The sequence below is a fragment of the Polypterus senegalus genome, chromosome 9 (genome assembly GCF_016835505.1).
Source record: "Polypterus senegalus isolate Bchr_013 chromosome 9, ASM1683550v1, whole genome shotgun sequence".
Lineage (NCBI taxonomy): Eukaryota > Metazoa > Chordata > Cladistia > Polypteriformes > Polypteridae > Polypterus > Polypterus senegalus.
Window position 1 is genome coordinate 169,440,343 of NC_053162.1, and position 22,396 is coordinate 169,462,738.

General features: G+C 40.7%; 1 protein-coding gene across 1 annotated transcript in view; it reads left to right on the forward strand.

Moving 5' to 3' along the window:
- The window catches only part of hepacama (hepatic and glial cell adhesion molecule a), a 67,997-nt gene extending 46,203 nt beyond the window's left edge, over nucleotides 1-21,794 (forward strand). Inside the window, exons 5-7 of the mRNA XM_039764209.1 lie at nucleotides 12,271-12,338; nucleotides 16,123-16,193; nucleotides 19,959-21,794. Coding sequence (XP_039620143.1) covers nucleotides 12,271-12,338; nucleotides 16,123-16,193; nucleotides 19,959-20,255 — 436 coding nt within the window. The 3' untranslated portion in view covers nucleotides 20,256-21,794. The remainder of the gene's footprint in view (nucleotides 1-12,270; nucleotides 12,339-16,122; nucleotides 16,194-19,958) is intronic.
- Nucleotides 21,795-22,396: the final 602 nt, after the last annotated feature.

Here is a 22,396-nt window from a genome sequence, read left to right on the forward strand (position 1 = left end):
GGCAAAAATCAGCCAGTAAAGCTCTTGGTGGCGGACACATGAACGAGAGCCACTTTTGAGATGCCGCGGGGGCTCAGATTTTTGTCATAATCCATGACATTCCACCCCGCTTCACAGGGAATGAAGGCTTTTTTGAAAGCTGAGGTATCCCTACTTCGCTCTTGCTTCTTTGCTTGTCTCAGTGCATATTGTCAGGAGAAAAGCATCGGCAGTTAAGAGTACTGCAGTGCAAAGCACTCTGGGTAAATTGGAGATGGTGTCAAGCAGCACACTGTGAAGAAGTGCTGCACGCTGCAGATTGAAGCTGTGGCGGAAAACAGGAAGCCGTCTGCATCATTGGTGTTGCAGCAGACAGATAAGAGAAACACTGTCTGTATCAGGTCATTGCCATGGGGCATCTGGGAAGGGAAAAGGCCGTACAAATTGATCACTCCTTTTATGACAGCATTGGCTCAGCTCAGGCACTCTTTTGTTTTGCTTCAGTGAAAAAGAAGTGTCTCTCAAATGATGGCAGCAGAGAGATTTAATCAGAAGGATTTTTTCATGGTGTCCTGGTGGATTACAGTTCCTAAATGAGAATTGTCCGGTGCCAGTGCAAAACTGCGACATTCCTCCCCCTCCTCAAATTCCAAGGTTGGACGCTCCTCCATCGCTGCCTGCTGTGTGAGTTTATTCTTTTAGTGTTCCACAGTGACAAAAGGATGACTCCTAGAAATGCAGCGTAATTGACAAATCCTTGAGATTCGTGGGAGGGGGTAGTGGTATGCAATATTAGAATTTATTTCTCTGTAAATAGCACTGTCGGAAATTAAAAAGCAGTTAAGAATAATGCAAAAGTGGAAAGATTTCATTAACTATGATTTATCAAAAACATTTAAACGGTAATACAAAGCAAGTGTGAGATCTGCACTCTAGCCGTTCTTACACAGTGAAAAACTTGACAAATCAAAGGTAATAGCCCCCTGACCCCCATCTTCTCGAATGTCACAACTGTCATGTAGATTTGCTTCTAAAGAAACAGCGATGTACAATAACTGGACAAATCCCAAAAACTGCAACTTAAATAGGGCAACGTTCTTTCATGAATAAATTTGAGCAAACAAGCATTTGCCAGCATCACAAACATGAAGACTGCTAAGTGGGAGCAGAGGCACAGTGAATCACAATGTTAGACAGATAGTTGCCAGCCTCCATTCATTGTGATCTTTCCCTTTAATCACACTTGTAGTCACAAGTCAGCTCCTATTTTCAAATGGATCCTGCTATAATTTAGCATTGTGTTATTTTCCAATGTTACCTTTGTGAGTTCAATCTTGAAATACATGTCAGTGTTTTGTGACCTAACACATGCTTACTTGATTAATCCAGTGTGGGCCACAGAGGCTCAGTGCCCATCCCAGCAGCATCAAGTGTAAGACAGGAACCAAAATGGATTGTGGGAGGTAGTCCAATTCAGAATGCAGTTACTCATACACTCACATGGGGCCAATTTGAAATAGCCAGTTAACCTAACTAGTGCATGTTTGGGGATGCGGGATGAAAGCCAGAGTACCCAGAGGAAAGCTCACCCCAGCCTGAAGAGAATGTGTACACTCACACCTGTGGACAAAAACACAGGTGCTGGATTTAAACCCAGAATGCTGAATCTAGGAGGTGGCAGTGCCATCCACTCCATTCCCACACTGCCATTGAGCGTTTCTTCACTCTTCCAAAGAGTTTAGTTAGAGCTTTAGGTGAGACACTTTCATTTGTTGTATGGAGATCATTATATGTGTTTGTGTGGTTCCCCATTCATACCAAAGTGGTTTTAACAAAACCAAAGCCAGTCTGCAGCATAAGTAAAATGATGTGTTTAGTGTATGTTATTGTGATGAGCAGCACACAAAATGGTGTGAGGCCCTTAAAGGTCCCATGAAACAGGTCAGGACCCTCCCTAACCTGCCCAGAAAAGGTCTGCCCCCCTGCAGTCTGACAAAAACTCCATAGGCAGGCTTTGGCCTACACAGGCTCAAAAAGAGGCTCAAAAAGAGGCTCAAAAGTTTCAAAAGTTCAACATGTATCTTTAAATGTCTTGAAATATTTAAAATACAAAATAAATGACCCATAAAGGTAATTTCTACAGTAGTTATTGTTGGATATACGTTCTTTTTGAAGGATATGGGGATAAATAACTGGACCAAAAACAACAGGCTTAGAGGCTGTAACAAGACAATCATGATCAGTTTGAAAAAGTTAGGTTGATTTTTTTTTTGAAGTTACTGTTTTACATACACACAAATAAAGATGCAATGTTTTAAATATAATAGAATCAATATTTGAATTGAACTCGATAATGAATTTTTGACCCCATCACCAAACTTCTATTTACGTGAATGTTAAAAACAGAATCAAGAAAATATAAGAACCAGAAAATCAATATCACTCTCCAAACATTAATGATGCACTGCAGGATCCACACCTCAGCCTCATAATATGTAGGCTGTAGGCGGTCCTTCATTGGTGACATCAGAGTGACCCCGCCCATTGAAGGGTTCCACCAACAAAACACAACAAACACAGGAGATTATAGAAGCAAAATACATAGATAATAAAAAAGAAACAGAACAATGCTGATTAAAAAATACATAAGTATAATAAATTCATGATAATGCTTCACAACAAACAAGGCACAGAAAAGAAAAATGAACATAATCCAGGAAAATTACCCTGGTAGATGCACAACACACAGCATTGAGCAGCAGCAGCATACAAATTCAGAACCTGGCTTATGACTTAAATGAAACAAATGATTATCTCCTCATCAAAGTAATGGGCACGCAAGTGAAAACCTACTTGTGACATGGAGAGTTTCAGCATTTGGGCAGAGTAACATAGTTTGACTTTGGGAAATAGGCATGAGATCAACATAATAAAACCATGACCTTGTAATGGGAGCTGAAATTTCGAGAGAGAGGCTCAATATAAGATACAGCTGCAAACAAATGTTTGTGTAGACAGAGAGAAATATCAAAAGCCAATCCCATTATAATGGTGAAATGTTAAGAGGGTCTACCTCACTCCTGTAAAGATGCAATGGAATGCAATAGTTTGAGCAGTTAGACATGAATATACTAAAAACATGTTCATGTTGACAATGATGAACTTTGACAGTTAATAACTGGCCAGTATTTTCATTACTTATTCCATGGGTCTCCTATATTGAAAGTTGTGCTTTAGCTGGCTCTGTTTCTATGGTCTAGCACAGTGATTCTCTTGCAAAAATACTCATACCACCCATGGTGTTTGTCCCATTTTGTCATATTACAACCTGTAATTGAAATGGATTTTATAGTCCCACTTGATTTACACAACATGCCTGCCACTTTGAAGGTGCTACAGTATTTTTATTGTGACACAAACAATAATTACATTTAAAAAAATTGAAAATCTGAGTGTACATAGGTATTTCATCCCCCCCAAAGTCACTCCTTTGTAGAACCACCTTTTGCTGCAATTCCACCTGCAAGTCTCTTGCTGATTGTCTCTATTACATTAGCACATCTCGTAAATGGGATTTTCATCCCTTCCTCAAAGCCAAACCGCTCAAACTCCTTCAGGTCTGATAGGATTGCTTTGGTGTCCAGTAATCTTCATGTCATGTCACGGATTCTCCATTGGATTGAGGTCTGGGGTTTGACAAAGCCATTCCAAGACATTTCAATATTTCCCTATAAACCACTCCAGTTGCTTTAGCAATCTATTTAGGGTCATTCACAGCTGGATGATAAATTGGACTGGACTGCCAATACTGATGCTCTCTGTGCAAGAGAGGACAGAGCCGACTATACTTCCTTAGAATGCTGCAGATGTTCTATCAGATGGTTGTGGTGAAAACCATCTTACAATACAATACAGTTTATTTTTGTATAGCCCAAAAACACAGGAAGTGCCGCAATGGGCTTACGCTTCTATGCAGTGTTGTGCTGGGGAGGCAGCATAAAGAAGAGGGACGCCTCACACCTGGACAAACTGGTGAGGAAGGCAGACTCTATTGTAGGCAAGGAGCTGGACAGTTTGACATACGTGGCAGAGCGATGGGCGCTGAGCAGGCTCCTGTTAATCATGGAGAATCCACTGCATCCGTTGAACAGGATCATCTCCAGACAGAGGAGCAGCTTCAGCGACAGACTGCTGCCACCGTGGAGGAGATCGTTCCTCCAACACACAATGCGACTGTTCAATTCCACCCAGGGGGATGAATGTTAACATTATACAAAGTTATTGTCTGTTATACCTGCATTTTTATTACTCTTTAATTTAATATTGTTTTTTATCAATATGCTGCTGCTGGAGTATGTGAATTTTCCCTTGGGATTAGTTAGGATATAGCGGGTTGGATAATGGATGGATGGATGGTTTAATTATCTATCTATCCATCCATCCATCCATCCATCCAATCTCTGGCAGACTGAAACAGGTTTTCCTCAAGAATTGCCCTGTATTGAGTACCATCTGTCTTACCTTCAATCCTGGCTTGTTTTCCTGTTCCTGTCACGGCTCCTCCATGCTCCAATGTAAGACTGCTTTTCTCAGAGTGATGGCAAGTGTTGGGTTTGTGCAACACATGACATTTCCCATTGCCAGAAAGTTTCATTTTAGTCTCATCTGACCAGAGAACCTTCTTTCATGTGTTTGGGTAGTCCTCCACATGCTGTTGGGGAAACTCCAAACATGTTTTCTTATTTTTGTTCATTAAGCAGTGCTTTTTTCTGGCTATTCTTCCATAAAGCCCTACTCTGTGGAGTGTACGGCTTAAGGTGGTTCTGTGAACAGATACTTCCATCTCCACTGTGGATCTTTGCAGCTACTGTGGTGTCATCTTTGGTGTTTTTGTTCCATCTCTGATTAATGCCCACCTTGCCCAGCCTTCTCTTGTCAGGTTTGTAATGGTGACATATTTTTCCATTTTATTCTAATGGATTTAATGGTGCTGCGTAGGATATTCAAAGTTTGGAAAATTTTTTATAACCCAACCCTGATCTATACTTCTCCACAACTTTGTCTCTGATCTGTTTCGTGTGCTACTTGGTCATAATGTTCCTTGCTTAGTGATGTTACAGAGTCGGGGGGCTTTCAGAACAGGTCCATTTACACAGACATCATGTGACTCTTTGATTGTAAACAGGTAGACCTCGATCAGCTAATTTTGTGACTTCTAAAGTTAATTGGTTGGACCTGCTCTTATTTAGGAGTTGCATAGCAAAGGGGATGAATACATACGCACTCACAACCTTTCAGTTTTTACTTGTTTTATATATATATAATATATATACACTGTATGTATATATCTTTGGGCTGCAGGAAGGGAGGAGGAGGAGAATGAAACGAAAGGTAGTTATTGTTTAGAAGGAGCCTCCTTATGCAAATCTTTTCTTTGTAAAATTGTCAAGATGGTGGATTTCGACATGCTGTACATATTGGTGAGATCGGTCACAAACACCACTCTCATATTTCTGCACAATTTCCTTCTTCGTTTCGATTGTGATCGCTGTTTCAAAGCTGGCCGTGTTGTGAACTGCTGTAATAATACACTCCAAAGCAAGCCGGTGCTGACTCAGCCTGATGACATCATCATGTGCCGCGCCAGCCCGCTAGCTAACATCCCTTAATAATCGCTTAACCTTCGTTACCTTCTCTTCCTTCCTTAGCAATTATGCGCCTTGATTGCCATGGTCTTAGTGAATTATATATATATAGATAAATCACTGTACCGACTGAAATTACGTCCAAAAACACGTGTATCTGGGCTCCGACTGACGCTTACAATCGCACAAGCGGATACACGTGACTGCATTCGGGTCGTAACGCAAGATGTTGGTCGTAAATCAAAACAAAAATTTTGGTCGTAAATCAAGTTGTTCGTATGTCAGGCCGGTCGTATGTCAAGGGTCGACTGTGTATATGTATATATATATATATATATATATATATATATATATATATATATATATATATATATATAGTCGGAGACGGCTGGCGAGGCGACCTGGTCGGGACACCTAGGAGGACCGGAGGAGGGCTTGCTCCTTTCCCAGACTATGTGGGGGTGACCGCCCTGGTTGCTTTGAGGACCACGGGTAGGGAGCTTGGAAGCTCAACCCTGTAGGGTCCCATCGCCCTGCTGCCTTCGGAGCCCTGAACCTCAGCACTTCCGCCACACCAGAGCTACCTGCTGTGCCAGAGGCTGCTCTCTGATTTTGACAGAATCAATTACAGCCACATTGGTCCCTCAGGAATAATATCAGGAAACATAAAATGAAATGATGTTAAAGCAGTGGGGAGCCCCAACAGCAAGCATTACAAATGGCCACAACTCACACACACACATACCACTGGGACATGTCAAGAGAGGATCCAACCCAATCTGCATTATGTGCAAATTGCCCATTTTGTGTGTCTTTGTGTGTATTTCTATTTATAATGCATAATGTTCAGTCTCTCAACAGTTCAGACATTACCAGTCTAGTGCCCTGTGCCTCAGACTTTACGCTTCATATAGTCACACTGACCCTCTGCATTAGAGAAAGAGACACAGGTACTGAGGCCTTTGTTCCTTGTGTGCATTGGCAAAGTTATCTCTGTTATGTGTTATTATATTTATCCTTCACTGACCACTTATAGTGGCACAATGGTTAGTTAGCACTGCAGACTAGCAGTCAATAAAGACTGGGTTCATATCCCAGCATGGTCTCTTTCTATGTGGAGATTTCATATTCTCCCCATGGCTGGATGGATTTTCTTCAAAAACCATGCAAATTAAGCTGATTGGTTACTTCTGCATTGGCTTCTTATGAGTATGCCCTGACATTGACTGTCATGCCAAGCCTTGTCTTGCACCAAATGTGTCCTAAGATATTATTTAGTTCGTGGTAAATTTAAATGTTGTGAAGTGATGTCTTTGTGTACAGGGCCATGTGTTGAAGGGGGGTGTTATATGCGGTACTATTCAGAAAGTATTCAGACCCCTTCATTTTTCACACATTTTGTTATGTTGCAGCCTTAAAGCTAAAATGTCTTAAATTCATTTTTTCCTCGTCAAGCAACACTCAATACCCAAAACAGGATATTAGACATTAAACAGATATGGCGGATGGCCGGGGTCCATGCCCGGCTGGGACGTGCCTTCATTGTATGTTCAGGGGGAGCAGCCATGGACTATGTAATACCTACCCCTGGACGCTAGATGGCCGCCCTCCTGGGTTGAAGCCATGCCTCGGTTCCCACAGGGCTCCATGGGAATTGGAGTTGGGTCCAGCAGGTGCCGCCAGTGGGTGCTGTAGCTGGGACTCCTGAGCCCGTATGGGCAGTGTATTTGCCCCACCCGAAAGTGCAGCCGGAACTCGGCAGTCAACCACCTGGAGCTCTTCCAGGTTGACTATAAAAGATGCCAGCAACCACCACACAATGGCCAGAGTCGGGAGGAAGAGGACTACACTTGGAGGAGGAGTGGTGGTGCCAAAGAAGAGTGTGTTTTGGGTGCTTTATTTGTGTACTGGGGACTGTGTTGTGCCTGTAGGGGTCATGGGGAAGATGTGCCCCACAGGTGAAGAAAATTAAAGTATTCTTGTTTTTATTCGTGTCTCGAATGTGAGTGTGTCAGGTCAGGCACCTATATAGTGCCTTTTAAACAGATTATTTGAAATATAAAGCACTGAAATATGTCATTGACACAGATATTCAGACCCCTTCCTCAGCACTTTGTTGAAGCAGCCCTGACATCAATTCAGTCTGGGGTCTTCTTGGGTCTGACACAACAAGCTTCAAACACCTCCTTTTTGGAATTGTCAGCCTTTATTCTCACCAGATCCTCTTATGTTCTACCATATTGGATGAGAACCATCAGTGGACAGCTAATCTTAGCCCTCTGCAGAGGTTTTAAATTGGGTTCAAGTCCAGACACTGGCCGGACCACTCAAGTACATTCCCAAGAGTTGTTCCCAAGCCCCTTATCTGTTGTTTTTGCTTTGTCCTGTTCAAAGGTAAAGTTTCTTCCCATTCTCCAGTCCAGAGACTCTACAGCAGGTATTCATTAGGAATATCTCTGTACTTTGCTCCATAAAGCTTTTTCTTGACCCTGAATACTCTCCCAGTCCCAGCTCAACCGCACGATGCTGCCACCATCCTGCTTCACCGCTGGAATCGTATTGCACAGGTGAAATGCAGGGTTTTTCTTTCCTCCAAACATGGCACTTAAAATCTTGGCCAGACAGTTCAACCTTGGTTTCATCAGACTGGAGAATCTTGTTTCTCACAGTCTGAGAGTCTTTCAAGTTTCTTCTTGAAAACTGGAGTGTGTTTTACTGAGGAGGGGCTTCCATCTCCACGCTCTACCATAAAGCCCAGATCTGTAGAGTGTTGCAGTGATGGTGGTTCTTTTTTTTCCATCTTCATACAGATTCTTTTTTTTTCTCAGCCGGACTGACCACTGTGCTCTTGGTCACCTCCCTTACCAAGGCCATTCTCACCCAATTGCTCAGTTTGGTCACATGGACAGCTCTAGGAAAAGTTGTGGTTGTTCTAAACATCTTCCTTTTAAAAATTATGGAGGCCACTGTGCTCTTTAGTACGGATGCAGAGAGGGGACGTGCAATATTGTTACTTTTTTTAATTGTTTATTCGAGATAACAGACTAATTTTATCAAGATTTCGAGAAAACAAAAGATCTTGTTTTCTTGAAATTATGAAATAATTGTATCTAACGTTTAATGTTTAGCTTATTAAAGCCATATCCTGTTCGAAATGGTAGAAGAGCAGAACTGTATTGATCAGCATGTCACATTTTTGTTCAATCAAGGGCTGACACAGGCTGAAAATAATAACGTTAGAGTCCATCATTTAAGAAGATGGTTAGCAAGGCTTCAGCTGTATAGGCGTCCCAATGTAAGCAAGCCTGATGCCAGGAGCAAAGGTTAAGTTTCATTTTCTCAAGATCGCAATAAAATGATTCCATTATCTGGAGAAAATGAACTTTGTTTCTTGATAAAATTAGTCTGTTATCTCGAGGAGACAATTATTGCACGTCCTCTCTCGGCTTCCGTACTTTAGATCCATTCAATTCTATAGACATTTTTTAACCTCCCATAGATCTGTGCCTCACGCCTGGACAGACTTGTTAAGAAGGCAGGCTCCATTGTAGGATTAAAGTTGGACAGTTTAACATCTGTGGCAGAGCGACGGGCACTAAGCAAACTCCTGCCAATCATGAAGAATCCACTGCATCCACTGAACAGGATCATCTCCAGGCAGAGGAGTAGCTTCAGTGACAGACTTTTGTCACCGTCCTGCTCCACTGACAGACTGAGCAGATCGTTCCTCCCCCACACTATGCGACTCTTCAATTCCACCCGGGGGAGTAAATGCGAACATTAATTTTATTTTTTTTCATTTTTATTACTATTTAATTTAATATTGTTTCTTTGTATCAGTATACTGCTGCTGGATTATGTGAATTTCCCCTTGGGATTAATAAAGTATCTATCTATCTATCTATCTATCTATCTATCTATCTATCTATCTATCTATCTATCTATCTAATCCCATCCCTGAGCCCTGAAGGCAATTCCTTTAATGTCATGACTTGAATATGCTCAGCTGTATGGCCTTCTATACAGAGACGTGTGCCTGTCCTAATCAGGTCCAATCAGTTGAATTGACCATATATCTCAATGATGATTAATAGAATGGGATGCAACTGAGACAAAGCAAAGTGCTGAATACTTGTGTGAATGAGACATTTTCTATTTTAATACATTTGTAAAAATTCTAAAATCATGTTTTTGCTTTGTGTTTTCAGGATGTTGGGTGCTGGTTGAGGAGGAAAAATGCACTCAAATGATTTTAGCATAAGACATAACAAAATGTTAAAAAGTGAAGGAAATTCTTTCTGAAAGGCATTAAGTAAAGTTGCCCAGATACTGCATGTTTTGTCTTTTACTACCTGTGTTACTGAGCTAAACAGGAGCGAGTCCCAGAACCCCACAATTTCATTTCTTTATGGTCAGACTAGTTGAGCTACCCATCTAAGATGGGTTGAAATTTAACTAATCAGTGAAGACCCCAGCGTTAATGTTTACAGATACAATGCACATGTCTCTGTTATATGTCATTTGGTATGGAATTAATAAAAGCATTTTTAATGTTTGTGAATGCTATCTGTTGGAATGCAAACACAATGTATATGTCTCTTTTATATGCCATTTGATATGGAATTCATAAAAGAAGTGTTAATGTTTGTGATGCACCATCTTTTGGAATGACAAATGTAATGCATTTTAGTTCAAAAATGTTTGTGATATGCCAAATTTTGGAATGAGACATAACAACTGGATGGACACAGAGACAGCCACACAGCCATTTACCGTTTTATCAAGGTGGATGAGTTTCTTTGCTCACAGCTTTCTTCACACATTGGATGTCTTAGTGCCCAACATGATCTAATCATCTGTCATTCTCTCAATTTTGAAAAAACTTCTTACCTTGCACTCCATGCAAATTAGACTTCTGTTTCTGGATGCAAGTGTTCTTATTTGTCGCAATAACACATGTAGATGCACTTAGTCAGATTTACAGTGGAACCTCAGTTGTCGAATGACTCGTATCTCAAACAAATCGATTCCTGAACGTGTATTTTACAAACAAAAAAATGCACCAGTTTCTGAACAGAATCTCGGTTCCTGAACATGCAAACCGGCAACTACATGCTCCATGGGATGTACGGTGGAAGAGCGTCAGTTATGCCGCAGTCTCTCCTCAGTGGAGACTCCTGCTTGAATTTACAGTGCATTTTCTTGATTTTCTTTAAGTTTTGTTGTCTTTCACATAAATAATTATTAAATAAACCACCATTGGGATGAAGGGGGATAATGATATCAGCAAAGTGAAAAGAAAAGCTGTTAAGACCATGATGGAGGTGAAATTAGAAATCTGAAAATGACATTTGTGTCTTAGATGTTGCTATGTAGTTCGGTACGGCGAAATCAATGATTTGTACCATACTCAAAAGCAAGAGGCAATCAGGAGAGCTGGTGGTGCAAAAGGAGTGAAAGTTCTTACGAGACAAAGACTACAGATTATTGAAGAAAAAGAGAGAAACCCCAGTAGGACAGTTACCTGATGTTTTTATGGAAGGGGACTCCCCATCCAAACAATAACATCTTTCCCCTTCCCCTTTCTCACCTCCTTCCACTTTCACCATCAGCTCTCATCCATACAAGTAAAATGAAGTTAAATTTTCGTCAACATTTAACACAAAACATCAGGCCCACAAAGCTGTTTGTATGATCAGTATCTTGCTGATGTATTCTTGGACTGCTGCTGCAGCACTACAATAGTCCAGAGACCACCATGATCCAAACTGCCTGGTTGTTGCCTTTTTAATATACAGTAAACACGATCCAGTGCCCTCTAGTGGTGACTATGAACTATAAACCTAATTACTTTCTCGTATAGGGAAAGTATTGTAATCATTCATAAGTTCGATGTCTGATGTCGACGTTTTAGCCCTCCCTGACTTTCTTGTATAAGATGTATAGGGAAAATATTGTAATCCTCCAAAAATTCTGTTTCAAGATTTTGGTGAATCTCGACGTTTTAGACCTCCCTGAGTCCGAAAATACCATTTTTGGAATTACTGTGTGTCTATGACTGTATATAAACATGATAACTTGAGTACATTTTCACTTAGGTCAACCAAATTTTGCATACAAGTATTAGGTACAAAACGTAGATTTCTATCAGCCTTTGAGTTTTTTCTGCTAGCCGGAAGTGGTACTTTACCTTTTACGTATTCATGAAGCTGCAAAGTCTGATTTATTCAACTTTACTTTTATGATAGTTGTTTAATATATTATTCATTTGATTTGATTTGCTGTTGATGGTTCTTTAAATACATAATATAAAAATATAATCATTGTCTTGCGGCTTACTCTTCAAATATCAATCTCCATATCCGAGTATACGAGAAATTCGAGGGGAGACCACTCCTGATTTTTTTTTGTATATCTGCCTGTGTTGCTCTCTGATTCTAGTTTCATTCGCATTGGTCCACTACATCTGAGTTCAGCTATTCTTTTGTCACAAAGTGGATTTTACTTCTTTTTAAGGAATGATCCATTGGGTCCACCTCTATAGTTAACTCATCTAAGTCCAAGATTCACTTGTCTCTTTTTGGGCCTTTTTCCAGTCTTCCACTTCACATTGTTGTGCTTGAGTCACTAACTTTCTTTCTTGCAGAGACAAACGGGAGATTGAGAAGCAAATATCATCAGACTATGGAGAGCACAACGAAGCAAAGCATGAAGGTAATCTCTGAGTGTCGATTTGTTTTTTCACTTGGGGGCAAGACTTGTTCGGTTTACAGGCATGATGCCTTTGAGCCCCTGGATTTTGAGAAGAAGTTGCTTGGAAAGGACATTTTAAAACACCAACAATAAATCTGTGGTGTTAGATGAGTTTGGATATTTATTTTATGTTTCATTTTCATATGAATCATTTAATGTAAGAATCTAACAACAGAGGGTGTGGCAATCGAGATGTTGACCGAATGAATACATCTTTACAGAGCTGTTTGCTCAGGCATTTAGAAAGATGCTCTATAAATTGCTGCTGTGGCATTAAAAAGCATTGATTTCTTTGAACATTTTCAGATTTTCCGTTTATACAACATTGAATCACAGTGCATTTAATTTGGATTTTCTGACACTGATCATCCGAAAAAGATTCTCCAATGTCAAAGCAATCTCTGCAAAGTGATCTAAATTAATTACAATTTCACTCTCCCATTAATTTCTTAACTTGTACTGAACGCTTGTGGTAGGCTTCTCACAAGCTTCTCACAATTTTTGCCCATTCCTCCTGACAGAACCAGTGTAAGTCAGTTAGGTTTGTGGACCCCCTTGCTCATACACGCTTTTTCAGTTCAGTTCAGTTCACAGATTTTCTGAGCAATTCAAGTCAGTGCTTTGTGACTGCCAATCCAATACTTTTACCCTTAAGCCATTTTGTTATAACTTTGGACATATGCACAGCATCATTGTACTGCTGAAAGAAAAATATGTGACCAAGTTTTAACTTTCTCAAAGATGTCTCGAAGTTTTTCTTCAGAATTTCTAAATAATCCTCCTTCCTCATTATGCCATTTATTTTCTGACGTGCCCTGGTTCCTTTACCAGCAAAACACCCACACAATTTAATACTGCAACCCCAGTGCTTCAGAGTAGTGATAGTTTTGTTTGGCCTAAAAGCCTAAGTCTTCTTCCTCTATACACAGTGGTGGCCATTATGGACAAAGAGTTACATTTCTGCTACATCTGACCAAAGAGCACTCCTCCAAAAGGCCAGGTCTGAGTCTTAGTGATTACTGGCTGACTTCCGTCTGTTTTTTTTTTATGTTGGTCTTCCTTGTGTGACAGGCATTCATGCCATGGCAATAAAAGACCCTTAATGGTTCTTTGCCATTTCTTTTGTTGTCATCTTGGGATTCAGTTGAAACTTTCACAACAAAGTTCATTCATCCCCAGGTGTAACTTTTTTGTGCCACCTTTCTTAAAGTTGCAGTGTCTGAGTGGTCCCTCGATATTTGTATTAATGTACAGTTGTTTGTACAGAAGCTTGTGATACCTTCAATTGTTTTAAAATTGCTCCTAAGGAGAAACCAGACTCATGGAAGTCCACAGTTTCTTTCTTAAGTTGTTGGCTGAGTTGCTTTGATTTTCTCTAAAGACAGGCCCTTAAATACAGTCACATGTGTACTCCCAATTAATTCAATTAAAACAATGGCTTCTAAAAGTCATTGCATCAGTTTTTTTATAGAAACTTTTGAGACAAATCTGAAAATCTGATGCAGTAAATGAAGGCTGAAATAAATCTGTTAACTATTACTTTGACATTACCATTTACAGAAATAAAGTGGCTACCTGAACTGACTCAACATAGGAAGTATATGGTAATATGACATGTGGGGAGTTGGGAAATACTGAGTTTGAAAGACTTTAGCCAAAGTGGGTGGAGACTTTTGGCTTCAACCATATGTACAATAAGGTGGTCCACAATCCATTGCAAAGAGTTGATGTTTCTAGAATCATTTCTCCTTAAGGCTTGTTTTTGTCTATTAGAAATAGTTTGCTTACCTGTGAAACGTTGGCCTGATTGCGAAACATTTAGAGGTCTCTCCATTCTGAACATTTGATTTGTATTGTTGTTATGTATCCATGCTTCAGCTGGATTCTTAACCCCTTGTAGACGATTGTTGTGAAATCACTTCAAACCGCTTCCAACCTGAATACAGCTGAAGTGGCGTATGTATCCTGCCAATGCCAGTTAATGCACATTCGATACGTACCAAGGATCGTATTTGAAGCACTGGTCACACCATCTAGCAGTCTTAGTGGAAACTACATCCACCTGATGGAAGCGAAGTGTTGGTGTGGCCATGCACATGGATTTTGGGTATTAATTTTGAGAAATTGTCCAAATTTTAGGTAAATCGTGCTAAGATAAAAATACATACCAGCTTATTGTTTGCTTGTGTGCTGTATTCAAATTAACAATCTCCACTTAATTTCAACAGAGTGTAATTGCAGACCGCAGTACCTATGAGGTCAGTTATGTAATGCCCCAATATCACGAAACACCCTCAACGTCAGTCACGTAACACCCATCGCATTAGACTATGATTAGCATTAGGGCCCCGTTACACTATGGTTAAAACGAGGGTTGCTGGAGAGTTATCTGAGTCAAAGGGTGTTTTGTGACTGACGTTGTGGGCATTACCTGATCTATGGCATAGGTATTGCAAGCTGCAGCTACACCGTTCACATTAATTTAGCATCTGCTTGACAGCAAAAACACAAAGAATTTCTTTTTTTATATAATTTTAAAAGTCAGAATTTGTTAAACCACAGGTAGCTGCCCTTGGGTCGTGAGTTACTGTATTTGACGGCAATGGGTTGCGGACAGTTTGTGAACTGGGTCAAGGTGGGTTGATTAAGCAATCAACATTGCTCCATCGATCATATTAGATTACCTCCCCCCGACCTCTGACAATCATCCATGGTTCTCCAAGTGGTACCCCTTCTATTCTGATGATCGACGGACATTCAAGAAGGAATGAATCTTAAAGACACTTAGAAGAGAAAAACTGAGCCACAAAAAATAAATAAATAAATAAGAAACCCTCAGCTAAGTGATTAGTAAACAATAAAAAAATGAAACAGAGAACATTCTTGTACTAAGGTGGAGTTCTAAGAATATTCTACTAGTAAGTGGAAGCTTCCAGAACATTCTAGGATTAAGTAGGAGTTTCAGCAACACTCTAGTAGTAAATTGAAGTTTCTATTTTAGCCCTTTTTGATGTCAAAGTGTCAGTAGTAAAAACAGAATAGAGGGTGCAAAGCCTGCAGCAGCCACCATTACCATTACCAGAAATTCCTCAACATTGTCAGCTGGCAAAAGAATCTGAACATCAGAAGTTGGAGGACCTGGTAAGAATAAAGAACAACATCTATTTGTGTCAATTGTTTCTCAAAAAAACACCAAAACGGTGGACAGACGATTCCAATCTTCTACATATTTTATTTTAGTCTCATCGATAAGTACAATGACATACCATTAAAGGACAAAGAACAGAAACAGTTTATTCTAAAAGTGTGGAGCAGTAGCCTGCTGTTCAGTTCAGATGACATAAAAATGGAGTGACCCCTAAATGTTGTTTATTTTCATTAACATGTGTGTTTGTTATAAATATGATAAAGAATAAAACTAGCTTTGTGGAGAACTTAATCTGTTTGTTTTAAAAATCCACTGAGCAGCTTTGCACATCCCATTTTTTAATACTGTAAAGCAACATTAGATGTTTCATGCCATGGATGCACTGTATAAATAATGATTGATTAATTAGTTATTCTGCTCTTTTAGCCAATTTAAAAAAAGGTTTGATGTTCTGTTCAAAATACAGTAAGACAGCCCCTCCAAGGAGCAGTATTTCTCTGTATGTATTATCCATCAACCAGTCCCTACCTGTTCACTGTTTAAAGCTCAGCCATTTTGGTTTCTCCTCACAGTGTACTCTTTCTTATTTGTTTCTAGTGGACGTCACCCCTAAAATGACAGAACATGAGCGGAAGAACCCAGTGGCTCTCTACGTACTGAAGGAGACGGTAAGTCAGTTAGAGGACATGTTTACTCTGCAGTGCCTCCCTTTGTCTGCACCATCCCACCTCCATGCTAGCTTTAGGCCTCCATTATATACATGTTCAGTACATGTCACTTTGTACTTACCTTTTAACTACATTTAATTTCTTTCTTATCTTATGTTTATCTTACTTTTGGTGACAATTAACAAAAATATCACAAGCTTCCTATTTAATTTTTAATACAGGTACCTATTTATTATAGCAAAATATATTAACTGAAAATTAAATATGGAGGAGTGGACATGATAAGTCTGAAGTAGAAAGGTTAGCACTTCAGCTAAGAGTGTCGGTCACTAAAGGAGAACGGCAGCCTTGTGGTTTTTACATGTTCAGTCAAAGCCAAATGTCACAAATTCCTAAGACATGATATGATAAGATAGAAATGTATTTGTCATCAGGGGAGATATTGTTTTCTTACAGAAGCCCTATAAATAAATGAATAAACACATACACTATGGTCTGAACACACACATCAGAATGACTATATGTTCATTGTATGTTTTAATGTAAATCACTTTGGCCACAGCATTACTGATGTTGTTTTAATGTGCTGACATTGACACCATGCTAAAATAATTACATTTTTTTTCCTCCATCAAACAATACTCAATACCCCAGAATAAAAAAAATCAAGATTTTAGGAAGTTTATTAAAGATAAAGAACTGAAATATCCCTTTCACACAAGTATTCAGACCCTTTACTCCGTACTTTGCTGAAGCACCTTTGGCAGTGATTACAGCCTGAAGTCTTCTTGGTTCTGACATGACAAGCTGGATTAGAGGAATTTCTACCATTCTTCTCTGCAGATCCTCTCGAGCTCTAGAAGGTTAGATGAAGACCTTCTGTGGACAGCTATTTTCAGGTGTCTTCAGAGATGTTTAATTGGGTTTAAGTCCGGCCTCTCAAACACATTCACAGAGCTGACTCTTTCCTTTGCCCTGTTGGAAGGTGAACCTTTGACCCAGTCTGAATGTTGAAGGCACTTTGGAGGAGGTTTTCACTAAGGATATCTTTGTACTTTACTCCATTCAATTTTCCCTCAACCCCAACTAGTCTCCCAGTCACAACCACTGAATAACAAACCCACAGCACAATGCAGTCACCACCATCTTTCATCGTTAAAATGATATTGCACCGGTGATGAGTGGTGCCTTGATTCCTCCAAACACGACATTTAGAATTAAGGCCAAACAGTTCAATTTTGGTTTCATCAGACCAAAGAATCTTATTTCTCATGGTCTGAGAGTCATTTGGTGCATTTTTGCAAACTCCCAAGCAGGCATTCATGTCTCGTCTAGCCACTCTGCCATAAAACCCAGATTAGTGGTGTATTGTAGTGGTGGTTGTCCTTTTGGATGTTTCTTTCATCTCTATACAGGTTCATTGAGTGACCTTCAGGTTCTTGATCACCACTTTTACCATGGCACTCCTGTCCAGATTGTTCAGTTTGGCCAGGTGGCCAGCTCTAGGAAGAGTTGAGGGTGTACCAAACGTTTTCCATTTAAAAATAATGGAGGCCACTGTGCTCTTGGGAACCATTCAATGCTGCAGACATGTTTTACTCTTTCCCTAGATCTGTGTCTCATCTCAGGCCTGTCTCTAACCTCTTGTGGACTAAGCCCCGGACACAGACAGGTAGACATGTTATTAATCACCACCACATGTTTATTTACAACTATTTACAATTAATAAAGTGCCACACAACCCCCAAGACTCCCCAAAGTCCAGGCCTCACACTGCCTCTTTGCTTCTTCAGGCCGCCTCCACTCCTCTCCTTCAAAACCTTGTCTTCTGAGACTCCAGCTCTCATATGGAGGGAGGCGGCCCCTTTTATAGCCACCTGGATGTGCTCCAGGTGTCCTCCAGTAACCTTCCGCCAACACTCCCCTGTGTGGCGTAAGCACCGGAAGCATTCCGGGTGTCCCCAGTCCTCTTCCCCCCCAGCACGGGTGTGGCGGAAGTGCTGAGGTCCAGGGCTCTCTAGGCATTGGGGCACCCCCTGGCGGTGACCATGGGCCCCTACAGGGTTGAGCTTCTAAGCTCTCTACCCGTGGTCCCCAAAGCAACCAGGGCGGTCGCCCCCTCGTGGTCTGGAGGAAGTGCAAGCCCTCCTCCGGTCCTCCTGGGTATCCCAACTGGGTAGCAGCCCCAGGCACTCGCCACACTCTGTTGTCAATTCCTGTGACCTAATGGCTTGGTTTATGCTTAGCTGTGAAACCTTCTATAGACAAGTGTCTCCCTTTCTTAATTGGGTCCAGTCAATTGAATTGACCACAGGTGGACTCCAGATATCTCGGTGATGGTCAGTAGAATGGGGTGCACCTGATCCAAAGCAAAGAGTTTGCATACTTGTGTCAATAGTATAGTTCAGTTTTTTTTTTGTTTTTTTTAATAAATTTGCAGAAATTCATAAAATTCTGTTTTCACTTTTTGATTCTGAGGTATTGAGTATTTGAAGAAAAAAGAAGAAATGAAACGAGTTTAACTTGAGGCTGCAATATAATAGAATGTGCATAAGGTGAAGGATCTGAATACTTTCTGAAGGCACTGTATATTCTCCTCATTTGTAAAAGTATACTCTTTATAACATCACTTCAAAGCCCATTACACATAAGTATAAAATTACCTGTTACAACCTCCTGCTCTTTCTAGAAACCTCTACCCCTTCAGCCTTATCTTGGTTTGACAAACACATTGTTCTCTAGAGGTTTCTAACATACCATTCCAATATCAGTGTAGTTCTGACTCTTGACTCTCCCTTTGCATTTGAGGAAGGAAGCCATAAGTAGATATGAATACTCAACTTATAACAATACTCACGATTACTCCTGTGATGTGCTTTAAAATCAGCCCCAGCAATCGACTCACCATGGTCACTGGACCTTCAGTATACATGAACTTGAAATTGAAATGCCTTCAGTTTTTTCATCTATTCTTCCTCAGAGTTAAATTGTCTAGTCTGGATTTCATCACTCTTCCCAGTCCCAATTTGGTTCCTCCAATGAAATGTAAAATTTATTATTAATTATTTTCTGTCAAGGACACAAATTATTCTATAAGAAATGGGAACAAGTTAAAGTGGTCTTCTGATTCTTGAGTGTCTCTTTCATTTAGAAAGCTATGTAGCATGTTTTGCAGTCCCATAAACCTGGAGATGATGCCACTTCATTATGGGGCACACATCTCATTATGGCTTGAGAATTTGACAATACCAGTCATTCTGACAAGCTGCCTTAATTTGGCAGTGCCAGTCATTCTGACCAGCTGTCTAAATTTAAGAAAGTCAGTCATTCAGACCAATTGTGATAACTGGAGAATGCCAGACAGTCTGACCAGTTGTCTTAATCTGGCAATGCAAGTCAATCTGGTCAGATGCCTAAATTTGGCAATGCCAGTCAGTCTGGTCAGATGTCTTAATTTGGCAATGGTGGTCATTCTGACCAGCTGTCTTAATTGGCAATGCCAGTCATTCTGGTCAACTGCCTTAATTTGGTAGTGCCAGTCAGTCTGATTGGTTCTCTTAACTTGGCAATGCCAGTGAGTCTGGTCAGCTGTCTTAATTTGGTAATGCCAGTCATTCTTATCAGCTCTCTTAGTTTACTAGTCCCAGTCATTGTAATCAGACTTTTTTGTTTGCTGCTCTAATAAATTTATGTTAAACAGCACACTGTTGATGCCTCCTTTATATTAAAACGTTTAATTTCCCACTTGCCTTGTTTGTCTTTCAGGAGAGCCTGGGCACCGAAGATGATTCTCCCACTGAGTCCCAGAATGCTGCTGAAGTGTTGACCCGTGCCAACTATTCTAGTTCACCCCCAGTGGCAGTGCGCGCATCCCGACGATATCACCTCTCTCCTGCTCGCTCTCCACCCACAGGACATGTTCACAAATCTCCAAGCCGCTCCCCCAGCTCACCTGCCAGGTCACGCAGTGCAACACGCCTGAGAGCTGCTGGAGGGGTCCACGTCATTAGGGAACAGGAAGAAGCTGGATTGCCCAACGAGACCACCACCACCACCACCTAGAAGAATGCAAAATTCCCATCAGCCACCGATCTGAAAGATGCTGTTAGCAAGCTGTTTTCTGTCAAGGAACCATTCCAAGCTGGTGTTTGCTCCTCTGTATGTGTGCATTCCCCTTGGAAAAACAATCAGTGGCAAGCCAGCCCACATGCCCATGCTGCTGGTACTTCTGCTGAACATACTGCTGGCACCTGTCAGCTTTACCCCAAGTCATTTACTTCTGATGTCCCCCATTGGTCTTTTTCATTGAAATGGTTTACAGAAGATTGTGACATTTCCATTTCGCTGTACCTGTCTTTTCCTTCCATTATGTTGTATAGTTGCATTAACTTGTGTGGCAGCTCTTCACCATGTTTCTAAAATGAGTGGAAGCAGCCCAGCCACTCTTTCTTTTGTGTTTGTGTAGTGAGATTTGCCATAAATGGCATAATGTGAAGGAAGTGAGGAAGGAAAGCAACCAGGGTCACACTAGACCTGTCATGGGTCTGTGGTGCAGGTCAGGATTTAGGTTGGCACATGTCATATCAGTACTGCCTGTCTGCTGTGTGGAGCACTGAAATGGAACTGACCAGGCACATTAATGATTTGCTGGAACTTTCTGCAACCTGCAAAACTCTAAAAATGTCAGGACTGACAGTTGTTACAGCCTGGTTTTAAAATGGCCCATTCTTTTAATGTAACCCACTTCAGTGAAATGAGTGGGTGGGGTTAGATACAGACATAACATAATTTAGAGGGTCTTTTATCAAGGAAGTGAGCTACATAAGAATACATTAATTACACTGAATATGGTGTCAGAAAGAGTGTAGCCATTTTTTCAGTGTGCAGCCTCTGTTTTACACAAATCCCTTTATTGAACGTGCTTCCCCCCATTTCAATATCAGGAGTCTGTGGTAGGATGGTTGGCACCACTGGCCTTATGCTACCCAGTTTGCAACAGCTCCTGTATTTTGTCTGCTAAATGTCTTACATGTCGAGTCTCTTTTGTTGACTACTAAATTCTGTGCTAGCTGACCACTGCTGACCAAGGCAGGAGCCATGGACAGGTGGGCATCACACTAAACAGCTAGAATCAGGGAATTGATTTCTCCAGTTGTGCCTTCTGGCGGCGGCAGATTCCTGACTAAGCTGTCATTTTGGCTCTTCCGGAATACTGTGCATAAGCCCTTCTGGAATATTGTTCTCTCTTTATTTTGGAATCTTCCTTGAAAACAGCAATCACGAAAAAGGGTGCTCATGATGAAGCACTCCCAAGGTGTGCCTTTGTCATGATATTCTACATATGTTTGCTTTGTAAAGGGCCTCCTTTTGGAAAGGTGCTATACATTATAGGTTTATTGACTTCCAAACAGGGTGGCATAGTGATCAAGTGGTTAGCTGTGCCACTGCCTGTCTCCGGAAATATGAGTTTAAGTCGTGGTCTGTTCATTGTCTGATCATGAGCTTCCCAGAAATCTCCAGTTTTCCATCCACATCCCAAAGATATAACAACAACAACATTTATTTATATAGCACATTTTCATACAAACAGTAGCTCAAAGTGCTTTACATATTAAAGAATAGAAAAAATAAAAGACACAATAAGAAAACAAAATAAATTAACATCGAATAAGAGTAAGGTTCAATGGCCAGAGGGGACAGAAAAAAACTCCAGACGGCTGGAGAAAAAATAAAATCTGTAGGGATTCCAGACCATGAGACCACCCAGTCCCCTCTGGGCATTCTACCTAACATAAATGAAACAGTCCTCTTTGGATTTAGGGTTCTCACGGAAGGGCTTGATGATGATGATGATGATGATGGTCACGTAGACTTCTGCCTTTTAATCCATCCATCATTGTTGGAGCATCATGAAGCTTTGAGTAGGTGGAGGTGGCGCAGGCCACCACCACAAAGAAACCGGAAAAAGAAACAGAAAAGAGAGTAGGGTCAGTACGATATATATATATATATATATATATATATATATATATATATATATATATATATATATATATATATATATATGTATAAATATTGGGCTAACTGGCCTCCATAGACGTGAGTGTCAGCTGCAATGGACTGGTGCCCACTCCAGAGTTTGCTACTGCCTTACTCCTGACGTTCAGGCTCTGCTCCACCTGTAGTGCAAGAATGTAATGTGA